The following is a 12908-nucleotide window of genomic DNA, read 5'->3' as shown; positions in this document are numbered from 1 at the left end:
TGTTTATACGGAAGAAAGAACCACGTAAGGGATTAAGAAACATATGCTGTCAATGATGAGAACAATTGAATTTCAAATGACTTCTCATACAAATATATCATGGAAGTTTTATATAGTAAACTATAATACATCCATGACTGTATTTTTATAGTTATTTAGGGTTGTTTTTTTCAGTAAATTGAAAAATATATGAATATACTGACACAAAATATCTACAAGCACACGCAACATTTTTAGAGCGAATGGTGCGTTGTTATGTAGTGGTGACCTTTCAACTTAACACACGTGTCACGCATGATAAAATGTACTGGAGTGATCGCAACGAGATCGCGGAAGCGAAGCAAGGAGAGACTCTTCCAGCAGTATATTTTTGCAGACAAAAAGAAGACGGTTGTAAACACCAATATTCAATCAAAAATGGTTTTATCATTGAAGAAAGTTCTCATTAGTGATGCATTGTCACCACTTTGTGCTCAAGTTCTAGAAGCAAACGGCATCATTGTAGAAACAAAAACAAAGTTGTCTAAAGAAGAGTTGATCGCCGAGATACCGGTAAGTCGCTTGTCGTATTCTTCTCGGGAAACAGTGGATAGACCAGGTCCTGGAGGCTCCCTGTAACAGACGTTACATCATCCTCCTCAGCGTGTAGGCAGGGCTAGCCTTACCCCACCCTCCATGCTACTACCGCACCTGTTTAGGATTGGACAGACATTCAGCAAGCATATTGTCAGTGGTTAAGTGGTGTTGTTGTTAATAATTACACAGCTACTACTAGATTACTGTAGTAGTAGTAGTATTAGTACCATTGACCAACCTACAGAGAGAAAATTCAGGGTAGGAAGGGGCAGGGGGTGTGGGTGGTGTTTAATGCTGGATCATAAACACTGGCAAAATTGAAAATTAGCGTTCCTCCACTTCCCATTTCCTTAAAGTTTTTCTTCCTCTTTTTCTCTCTTGTTTGTATAGTGGTGGTTGGGGGAGGGGTACGTTGTTATAGGGAGCAATTTTGTAAAAGGTCGATATTTTGTTAGAAGGCAAGTTGACTAGTATCCATACATATCTACAATGTTATTATGGATTGGATTAGGAATGGTGTAAGCCACTACATGTTTTTTTGGTTTTTTTTTAACTTTAGTCTTAGTACAGTTTTTTAATATTTTCCCTATTTATCTCATTGTTGTTTTTTTAAGCATCTTCATTTGTTTGATTATTTTTAATGCTATTGTAAATATTGTTTCACTAGATTACAAAACAATTTGATGCTGGTCTTCATATAGCCAACAAAAATGAATTAAAATAGTTCAATAATGGGTGGTGTTTTCTCCATACATGTTATTTAGAATTATGATGGCTTGATTGTGCGTTCGGCCACAAAAGTTACAGCAGATGTCATTGATGCGGCTACCAACCTGAAGATAATCGGCCGTGCTGGAACTGGCGTAGATAACATCGACATTCCTGCTGCCTCAAGAAAGGGAATTATTGTGATGAAGTGAGCGTGTATTATTTATTATTAAAATTGGTTAATGTAGATATAACAACCGTCTTTATAATCCTGGATTTGCAGAGCATTAGTAACATTAATAATAAATGGAAATATACCTTTCAAAGAAAATTCTATATTTAAATACAGTTTTACACTGTTTCTTTTTTAATTTTCATAAATTTATGGCCAATCATTATATATACTGAGCAGTTCCTTATTATATTCTTTCAAATTCTAGGGTCAGGGGTTTGTACAAAGCTTATGGTAAACATTTTTTTAATATATATACCCAGGGATCCCAAGTTGGAAGGATCCACATCCGGGAGATCTGTTTCAATGAGCTTTCTTAACACATCTAAATATATTATGCTGTGGATTGTGATACCCAGGCACTGACGTCCAAAAGACAATTGATAATACAGTATTAAAAATTGGTAAAAACATGCAAATATCATGAATTTACCGGGAGATATTTTACTTTCCAGGAGATTCTTGCTTGCTCGCGGGAGTGCGGGAGGCCCTCCCGATTTCTGGGAGACTCCCGCAACTTCCGGGAGACTTGGGACCCCTGCTTACCTCTTCATAAGACTTATTGTACGGACAATATTAATAATTTTATCTTGTTTTTGCTTTGTGTGCTTATGTTTTGACATAACTTTAATATACTAAAATGATTTATAAGTTAATTTGATATGTTTTTTTTTTCAGTACACCTGGAGGTAACACAATCAGTGCTGTGGAGCACACCTGTGCAATGATGTGCGCACTCGCAAGGTGAATAATTATAAACTTCATAATTTGATATTTATTTCAAATAATTTGTTCAAATGCCTGAAAGGTAAGGCAGGGGAGCCGCTACCTACAGCCTTTACATCTGCACTTGTTCGAGCCACTCCTCATCCAGGGTTCAGTTGGTAGAACCAAGTCTTCCTGAATTAGGACTTAAAATGGAGGTCCAGTGTACACATCTGGCTTGTGTCCACTTTATAGAACCCTGCTTGTGTACACTTACACTTTAAAGAAACCATTAAATCTTTCAGAAGAATAAATGATTACCCTGATGATTTGATTCATGTTGTCTTTGTTTTAATTTTAAATTTCTGTATGTAAATTTCAGAGCTGGATGTCATGGGAGACCAGTACATATGTATGGTATTGAATAAGTATCCAGAATAAGGAAAGATATCAAATCAAATAAAAAAAAATCAGCCTTAGTGTCTTGTCGTTAAAATGCAGTGACTTTTGCTTACGAATAAAAGCGATTCCCTACTTTGCTGTTAGCCTCATTTTTTTTTTGACTGGCCGCTGAACTTATGGTGAATTAAGTGCCAGGATGTTTTTTTAATTATTATATCATGTTTATTCATGTTTATATCATGTTTATTCATGTTTATATCATGTTTATTCATGATTATATCATGTTTATTTGGTACCGTAATTTGCCATTAGTTATGATAGCCTACTATTGTGGAGATAGTCTAGTTAGATACCACATCTGTAAGTCGGTCAAGGGGACGTCCCGCAAAAACATACGTGGACATTATGAAACTGGATTTTGGAGCAGTTAGCACAGTGGAACTTGCCAATTGTGTGGTGAACCGAGATGACTGGAGACAACATTGGTTGACGCATTTGAGGACGATATAGATGATGATAGATGATGTAAGTGGGGCTTGAATTGGAATTTCGTCCTCAAAGTGGTCCACATACTGTATACTTAGCTATTTTTATTGAGAAGAAAATTGCAAGCTAAGTGCTCTACCACTTCTTTATGAGTCTCGTGGACTGGAGATCTTTTACAGATATACAGGATTTGAACCTAAGACACTGGGATTAGAAGGCAGTCATCTTAACCTCCAGCTATAGCTCTACTATAATGTACAAACACACTTGGTTAATACTTTTTGACTTATTGCAGACATCACCATTGCACAACATCCCAGTTTAAGTGGTTTTGGTTGTGTAGGGGTTACAAGTACCAAGCATCAATAATAACATTAACACCAATGTACCAACTTTCTATAACACTTATGAATCATATCTCAAAAAAAACCATTAATACGCTTGAAATTTTGTCACATTTTTTTACCCCAATTTTTGGATTGACACAAAATAATTTTTTTAAAGATAAGCTGGTAGCTGAACTGAAATCACCCATATGTCACAGATTTTTTTCTTCTATCATGGTTATTTGCTTACTCTAGATTGATTTGTGTTGTGATAGCCTACTACTGTGTAGCATTTTGTCACTTCAAGTGCATAGATAAGAGCTCTTGAACTGTTGAACTGGTATTCATTCATAATTTCTATTTGTTATCTGATATATTGTAGTAAGTTTTATTGTGTTGTTTGGATGGGATGGAAATAATTCCCAATATTATCGATAATATATTTTAAATTACTTTATATTAACATCATTATTGTTGTCATTATTTATATTTAATTTCATATATCAATTATTATTTATTAACTTATAATTATTAATATGTTAGTGTTAATATTGTTGCTTATTATTTTTATTATTACTTATTTAATAACTTATTTAATATTATTATTAAAAAGATATAGCATAATTCATTATTATTATTATTATTATTATTATTATTATTATAACATTTAATCTGTACCATGTTATTGGTAATTGTACTTTAAATTGCTTATTGGTCATTTGATAATTAATCCCTTCTTTTGTTAAACTTGTTTTACATCTAGGCATATTCCACAAGCCCATATGTCGATGAGAGAGGGAAGATGGGACCGAAAGCTATACATGGGAACAGAACTTCAAGGCAAGACTCTTGCTATCGTAGGCCTAGGCAGGATAGGTCGGGAAGTGGCAACCCGAATGCAGTCTTTTGGCATGAAGGTATAGGGTCTGTTGTTTGTGCCCTTTGTGCTAATTTTTTCATTTTTTATTTTTTCCATATTTATAGTGGGTGAACCTTCCAGCGTATCCTTGAAAGTATCGGCTGATATTGAAGGGCTCTCTTTAAATAAATAGAATAATTTATATGATTATATTTTAAATTTAAGACACATGATGTACTGTATAGCCTTGCATTTTAATTGCTTTTTATTTTAAATCTCCAAGACACATGATGTACTGTAGTTTTTTTTTCGGCATTTTTAAACTTTTGATGTAAATTTTGATGGTTTGGTAGACTTGTCTTGTCTTTTTCTTTTACAAAATACAAAAAAATTTAGTGTTTTATCGTTCTATTTCATGTCGCGTTTTCTTTTATTTCAATGTAGATTTTTGATGTGTTAAATGGTATTGTGATTTTTGTGATGATTATTGGTTTCAAACATTCTATTAGCTTTTAAAGTATATTTCTTATATGTTTAAAGTGTATGTTGGTCTATGAATATTTTTAAATTCTGTACAGCGCCGATGAACATTTTTAATGGATATTGTTTTGCGCTTTATTAAATGAAGTTATTATTATTATTATTATTATTATTATTATTATTATTTTATTATTATTATTATTATTATTATTATTATTATTATAATAATAATAATAATAATAATAATAATAATAATAATAATAATATGATGCTTTTATCAGTGAAGTCTCTTTATGAGGTTTAGGGAGTCAAGTTCTTAGTCGTGATAAAAAGTCCTGCTGTGACAAGCATCTTAACCATGCACTAAGCTATTCAACTCCCCTCCACTCCATTCATCATTATTCTATTGTCTCATTTTTGTAACACTCACGCAATTAATAAACAAACATACTACAAACCTTGTTATGATAAGTACTTATAATGCCAATAATAATGAGAATGTTCGCTAATGATTTGTGACTTAAATTGCAGACCATTGGATTTGACCCTTTGGTGTCTGCAGAGGAAGCTGAGGAGTTTAATGTCAAGTGGCTGACAGTTGATGAAATTTGGCCCCTAGCTGATTACATCACTGTGCATGTTCCGCTCATCCCTCCCACTAAAGGTATCTGATTCATGTTGGGTTATCTTTTTTGAAACGGTCACAGTGTTGACTTATATTGACAAATGCTTGGTGAACAGTAATCAGGACAAGACAACCTAAAATAGAAATACATTTTGTACTGTAGATAGATCTTCTGTGGTACAGTCTTGAATAAAAATAAGCTACAAATTCATTTAAAACATAAAATTGCTCATTTTTGAAAAGCAAATAAGTTATCAACTTATGATGTAAGAAACACAGTTGGAATCAATTCACTTTTTCTGATTTTTTTTTGTAGCTATAACATTTTTTTATTTATTACTAGCCCTATATACAGAGTGTATTTTGATCAGTTAACCTTGATCAACTGTTAGTATAAGCAGAATATTGGAACTTTGTAAATATATAACATATTTTATTTTAGGTATGTTGAATGACACAACCTTTGCAAAGTGTAAGAAAGGTGTTCGTGTTTTGAATATTGCACGGGGCGGTATCTATGAGGAAGAGGCTATCATTCGTGCATTGGATTCTGGTCAATGTGGGGGCGCTGCTCTTGATGTATTTATGGAGGTAAGACATGAACAAAAAATTAGGTGTATGAATCAGCTAATTGTTAAATGAAATTACAGTATTTAATTAAATTCTGAAATATGTCAATGTTCCACTTTCATGTAAATTTGTAAATCATGTTGTTTATGGACCAACATTGGAAGTGATTAAACTCAATTTTGTAATCACAACTGCATTGTTTTCACATTGTTTTTCTTGTTTGTAACTGTATTTTTGCTGTTGAGAAGAATATCATTTAAAGCAAATTATATGAAGTGAAACTTTGAAAGTTTATTAAATCATTTACCTTCACAGGAACCACCTAAAAACAAAAAACTGACTCAACATCCGAAGGTTATTATGACACCGCATCTTGGTGCCAGCACCGAGGAAGCGCAAATTAGAGTTGCCGAAGAAATTGCCCAGCAGTTTGTAGATGCAACCAATGGCAAGAGTCTTTTTGGTCATGTAAGTGACTAATAAATACAATTATGTAAAAGCTAAGTGCTTTGGCATCCTTCAGTCACCATTCATCATCATCATCCTATAATGTGCATAAACCTCAAATGAGTATATTCGCACAGCATTGCATTTGTATATCCAAGAACCTTTAGGTGCAATCCATAGAATAAGATGGTGTAATATATAATAAGCATAAATTTTGACAGCAGTAATAATGTGCTAAGTTTGTTTCCTCTTTACCATACAGATAAATGCCCAGGCTCTGAGCAATGCTTTGCAACCTCAGACACTGCCTCTTGTCAGTCTTGGTAAAGCTTTAGGCTTGTTGGCAACATCCATCGCTGGACCTTTGAAAACAGATACAAAGGTGCAGGTTATAACATATGGTAGGTGAACAACAATTTCATTTGTTGGTAGATTTTGTGAAAATGAAACCTGTAACATCAATATTACCTGCAATTCCCTCATTAGAAGTGAGCATGATTGATGATGTTATTATTTGAACCTCTTGTTGCTAGGTGACAGCCTAAAAGATGCTGGAAAGTATTTGTCAGCAGCAGTATTAGCAGGGATTTTGCAGACCCAGTCTTCCGCCAATGTAAACCTAGTTAATGCTCCTGTACTTGCTAAGGAGGGTGGCCTTCAGGTGGGCAACATTAGCTTTTTGTCTGTCATTTTTAACAAGGGTTGATTTGATATGTTTGAAAAAGTGCAACATTAAATATCATGCCATCGATATTGTTTGATCAAACATTGCTGGTTTTGTAAAACAGACAAATATCATATTGTGTCTGCTCTTGTTAAAACTAGTTTGTTTGGTAAATTTAATGCTATAACAATAATTAACAGAATTCGCTGTGACAAAGTTCTTTCAAATTTGCCACAAAAACTTTTAAAGTGCCTCACCAAGTAGAAGTATTTCTCAATTTCATGTCAAACAATACAAAAACCATCACAAATTTATTTTTAGATTATTACTGTATTGAGCAGCTCAATTGTGTACAGTTGTGGCTTTGGCAGCCCCATCAGTGTCATACATATAAAAGAATAGTATTGGTGCGAATATACTCATCCCAGCCATATCTACAACACCCTATAAGATGAGTATTGTTGTCCATGTCAGTGAATGGGTTAGAAAGAATGTTTAAACTCTATTTCTTCAGGTCTATTTCTTACCAACGAAGTGTGTACAGAATCATTCATTTTACTCAAAATGTATTTGTTTTGATAGACTGCTACTGAGCATGTTGAGAAAGCCCCATCCAACCTCTCAAGTGCTGTGTCAGTTGTCGCAACCGTGGGTGGTGTAAGTTGTAAACTGAGTGGCACCATTATGGGATGTACCCCAGTGCTGTGTGAGGTAGATGGAGCTACATTCCAAGGCCCAGCAGTGCTTGCAGGACACTTGCTCTTATACAAGACCCAAGGGGCTGCTGCAGAAGTACTTGCATCATTTTCAGGTCCGTCTAAGACAGCTTTTAGAACTACTACTGCTTTTCAGATTGGTTTGATCAGTTTAAAGCAATATGTGTTTCTCGTTCTTAACATTGTATTACATATGTCGGAGGACTGAAAGCCGACAACACCAAGAAAGCAATGCTTACATACAGTAGGGCTGCCTGTAATAAAAATGGTTTGTTTTTTCAGACAGCTCTATGCAAGCTGTGCATTTTGGGCTGCCTGAAAATAAAATAATTTAACAAAAATTCTTCACCTTAGCTTTATCATTCAATGCATGGTTAAAATTTAAGTATTCTTAGATGTTCATCATTTTGTTGGCTGTGATATGGCATGTTTATTGATATTTTATTTCACTGCACATAAATATTCAAGGTTCAAACTTTTAACATTCTAGAAAAGGCAACGGCTTTAATAAGTGAGTCATGCTTATTGTGAAAAGCTGGATGGGCTTAGCCTACTGACAAGGTGTCATCCAGTACTTGTTAGCATTCCCATCCTGTTGTATAAATTCTTTTTAATAATTCTTTGATCTCAGCCTTATCAGATATTTCGATTTTATTTTTCAGGAGCAGGAGCCAATCAAATCTTGTCATTTACATCAACCTGTGGGGGCGGAGAGGGGTCATGGGGTTATTTGCAACTTGTTTCTCCATTGCCAAATCCTGAAAGCCTTAACGGACGTGCTACTTCTATAACGCAACTCTCATGTTAAGAAAGCTCTATGAATGTAAATGTTATGAACAGATGAAAAAATACAAAAGAGCAAAAAGAACACATGGAACATCATGTCTAAAACTGAAGTGTGTGAAATATCAATTGACCAACTGCCATGGAAACAAAGCAAAGTTTTTAAATACATTTTTGATACCTGCTTTTATCTTTAATTCATAAATTTAGCACATGGGCCAATAGTGCACATATTATCACTGTGCTGTGTATATATGGGACAATCACTTACACTGACAAATACATACACATAATAGAAAGTGAACGTCTTCATACTTAATTACCGTAATTTTAAACTATCTTAAAGGCCTGTTTAACGATAACGATAAAAAAGCTAGAAAGCAATTGTTCATATAGAAAATAAAAGAAATAAGAGATAATTCATTTGTAATAATTGGAAAAACTTGCAATATTGATTTGATAATTATTGTATTTTATTCTGGTCTTTATAAGTGTCTTTGTTCTTAGATGATTTATATATGGATTAATTATTTCTCTTAATTTCGATTTAGTTTCTGTATTGTTTTAATAATTATAAGCACCTTTAAGCATATCTTTCATGCTGTAAATAAACAAAAAGAGAAATAAACAAACAAAAAATGCTTAACATGATGTGAGCTTCTTCATTAGATGCTAAACCACCAGTGGAGGTGTAACTCTATACCAAAGTTACTATCATGTGCTTGATTAAGTGCTGTACGATAATTAACGCTTAATACAGTAATTTTATATGCTGTACAAATTATTAAAAAATAAATCATTTGATAAATGGAATATATCATTTTACAGTATATCATAAAATGCATGTTTATCATGTTGTCTTATGCCTTGCCATTTATTTAGTGAGAGCAGTCTTAAATAAATAGAAACATAATTGTTCAGATTTATAATTTTTAACTTTTGAGTCTTAATTACATCTTCCAACCGTAGTACTGTTTAAAGACGTTTTGGAAAATGAATGTATCAGCTGGGAACATTCTTACTGCCTGTAAGTCCGTCAAACATTCCGCAGGGTACACAGTTTATCTTGGTAAACTAATTCTGTGGTCAATATTTTTCTTTTCACTCTTCAAGGATGTTTGCACACATAGGGGGCGCTATGTACTATTTGACCTTTCACTAATAGTGCACATGCTTTGCAAGGTATTCCTGTAAATTATGTATTTCGAGTAAATTAGGATCATATTTGTCTATGAATTTATAATTTACCGATATATTCTATTAAAAGTCTTACATAAAGATTCCTTCTATTTTGGAACTCTTGAATAAACCAGATGTGAAAGTATCGTATTCGTATAAATTGTATTCGTATATAATATCCAGGGGCCCAGGGTTCACTTAAATACCAATTTTTTGTTTGTCACTGCTCCACTCCATTAATTTTCATATCATATTGAGACTTCTGTTCAGTTCTAGGGCTGGTAAGTCTGCAGTATGTTGAAAAGGAAATGGCTTTTAACATAGGCTAACCGTTATTCGGTTCTGGACAACTTAGGCCTACTTAAATTATAAAACTGGCAACTAAAAAATTTGTTATACATCGACTTATTTTTGTTTTTCTCATCTTCAAAGCTGTCAATTTGGACATTGTTACTCAATTATATATAAACAAGAAGTTCCACATTTCCTTCAGTATGATAATGAAAAATATCACGAAACCAATATGTAAGAAAGACTTATAAAATCAATATTCCGAAACTATCCTTTTTTCTTCATCAAGGTATATAAAAAACTAGGCACACAGCCAATTTGTAATAATATGAGGAGTTTAGTATTACAGGTAGTTCTTAGCTTAACCTTACCTCTACTTCGTGTAGAACTCATTTGTGTTAGTGTGAGAGATGTTCTGTGGTCTAGCAGTGTAGTATGATACTTCCTTCATAGCGAAAGGTCTCACGTTCGAATCCGACCAGACACATTTTTTTACAATACAAATGAAAATGAACTTTTCGTTGAAGAGATTATGCTTGATATAATTATAAAATCCTAAGTTTCTGTATGCACTTTTATTTATATTTCGTCTTGTCCTCGACTCTTTATTAGCTTAACTAATTCAAGAAGACATTTGAACAATAATAAAAATAATAATGACGACATCGCAGCACTTTTAAGACTATATATTTATTATTTTTAATAGCTCATAGAAGGTTATAAGAAGTTATTGAATTCCAAACAAAACGGATCTAAAAAAAATAGTTGTTGCTGATTTACAGACATTTGCCCTTACATTTTTAATTAAAGGAATATAGGAAAGGTTCTCTATTAAATGAGAAAGAGTTTTCTTATTAAATCTTCAAATTCTAAGTTAATAATTACTCAAATATAAAATTAGGCAATTCAAACATGCAATTAAATTTTTAATTTTTTAGCGACAATTCAATCCGGCCCGTGATAAAACTGTGGTCGGGAAAAAATTACTACAGCCCTTTGACCACTAATCCTTTGAACATAAATGTCGATAAAGAGCGTTTTGAAATGGTTTCCAATAGCAACTTAAAAAATCCCGCAGTTTCATAAATTTAACCTACCTAATTATCCTACGCAATGGTTATTAGAACATTGATATAAAGTTATGTTATAATATAATATTTATTTAACATTACACTTTTATATCAGTGGCAGTATACAAGGTCCACTGGCACAGTCAATCTTAGCTAATGAATGAAGAAATCAATATTTTAAGCGCCGCATTTCAGCAGTTGAAAGTGGTAAAACGTTTGTATAAAACAAAGCTGGTTGCTCACCAACATCGAATCTAAACAGAATATAATGGTTTTTCCAAAAGGTGTTTATCAGTAGCTCAAGTTGTTAATAATAAATTATATTTTATATTACTGTGTATACCAAAATTCGTAGAATCTCAATAATATTTGAATTTACAACCTCTCCAGTCTTATGCGTATAAAAACATAGACTTATAACATTTTCAACAAATTTCTATTGCTAACAACCTCACGTAAATAATATAAATCATTATAGTTACACATCTGTGAATTTGTAGACGATAAATCTCTAGATTGTTCTTAAAAGATTGCTTTGGTGCTTTCTTATGCGACCTTTTAACACGTTGGCTGCCAGCAACGAGTATACTCGCCCACAGGGTGTTGCTGAGGGCGCCAGAAACGAGTATACTCGTCAAAAACGGGGGAACATTCTAGCGTTTATAGTAGGACCACAGACTCAACGGCTGGTAGTTCGGGGAAGATACACCTAGACGATAACGTACAAATGACATATGTATGTTTGTTGTGTTATGTTGCCGTTAGTACACTCGAGCGGTACAGGTGGGGGCGCCCTTTGAACATATACCAACCCATGCAAAAAGAGGACGAGATAACTCGCACTTGGCATAGTCAGTAAAAAGTTCTATCACAGTGCCATCGACGAGTATACTCGCCCCCTAATATTTTCCCGCCAATTTATTAGACATATCATTTTGATGATATATGACTAGATAAAATTTCAAAAAAGTATGTTTGTACATGTAAACTTGTTTTGGCACACGGGAAGGAACCGTAAAAAAAGGTCTGGCAGTCAACGTGTTAAATGATTAGAACACAACAGCAAATACCAAAGCAGGGTATCCTCGCTCAAGCATAGACCACCTCGACTTATCAATTCTTTCAGATAAAGGTCTGACACCCTCGTTACGGTACCTTATACAGTTTGTTTACTAGGCCTATTCCGTCTGGAATATTTTACATGTATAATCATCCTTAAGTGGGACCTATGACAAGTATCAATTTTACTCATTATAGGCCTAGCTACTACAGTTGCATAATAACATAGAACATAGTAATACATCATAATTTAAGTGTTAGATCCATAGAAATATTTTTCTTAAGCCAAGTATAAGAAAGAAAGAAAAACAAGCGAAAGATAAAAGTAAGAAAGGCAATGGAAAGATACGGAATACTGTACAAGACAGGAAATAAACAGGAAGACAAGATGAGAAAGGAAAGAAGATGTATCATGTCGCAGCAACCTCAGATTCTCAGGTTCACAGAGATGGTCAGAAAGTGAATGGATATGCAGAATTGAATTAAAAATTAAAATAAAACAGTTAATTACTTATTTATCCATATCCTAATAATGCTTAACATAATCATTCCTACTAAGCACTTGTTTGCTAAAGTTTCAACGTCATCAATTTATGCCAATGACCACATATTCTGTTTGCAGAATGGTTAAAATTATTAATCATAATAGGCCTATTACTAATAATAATAATAATAATAATAATAATAATAATAATAATAATAATAAATAAAAAATAATAATAATAAGTTG

General features: G+C 33.3%; 1 protein-coding gene across 1 annotated transcript; it reads left to right on the top strand.

Annotated features, from left to right (window-relative positions):
* Nucleotides 1-303: 303 nt before the first annotated feature.
* On the top strand, nucleotides 304-9508 carry LOC117108365 (D-3-phosphoglycerate dehydrogenase-like). The gene is made up of 11 exons (XM_033250362.1): nucleotides 304-552; nucleotides 1341-1492; nucleotides 2195-2260; nucleotides 4199-4352; nucleotides 5306-5438; nucleotides 5842-5990; nucleotides 6285-6437; nucleotides 6679-6817; nucleotides 6950-7077; nucleotides 7663-7891; nucleotides 8459-9508. Exons 1-11 carry the CDS (start codon nucleotides 418-420, stop codon nucleotides 8602-8604), a joined length of 1584 nt encoding a protein of 527 aa, XP_033106253.1. The 5' UTR covers nucleotides 304-417; the 3' UTR covers nucleotides 8605-9508.
* Nucleotides 9509-12908: the final 3400 nt, after the last annotated feature.

This window comes from Anneissia japonica, unplaced genomic scaffold, assembly GCF_011630105.1.
Source record: "Anneissia japonica isolate Jap-2015-1 unplaced genomic scaffold, ASM1163010v1 scaffold426_len1935630_cov189, whole genome shotgun sequence".
NCBI classification, from domain to species: domain Eukaryota; kingdom Metazoa; phylum Echinodermata; class Crinoidea; order Comatulida; family Comatulidae; genus Anneissia; species Anneissia japonica.
Note: the sequence above shows the minus strand (reverse complement) of the source record. Positions and strands in the feature narration are given on the sequence as shown.

Excerpts from the sequence above, each read along its gene's own strand:
- LOC117108365 (XM_033250362.1), top strand. The coding sequence starts at position 418 with ATGGTTTTATCATTGAAGAAAGTTCTCATTAGTGATGCATTGTCACCA. Across the intron at positions 6,438-6,678 it reads GCAAGAGTCTTTTTGGTCAT|ATAAATGCCCAGGCTCTGAG; the intron begins GTAAGTGACTAA and ends TTTACCATACAG. Across the intron at positions 7,078-7,662 it reads CTAAGGAGGGTGGCCTTCAG|ACTGCTACTGAGCATGTTGA; the intron begins GTGGGCAACATT and ends TTGTTTTGATAG.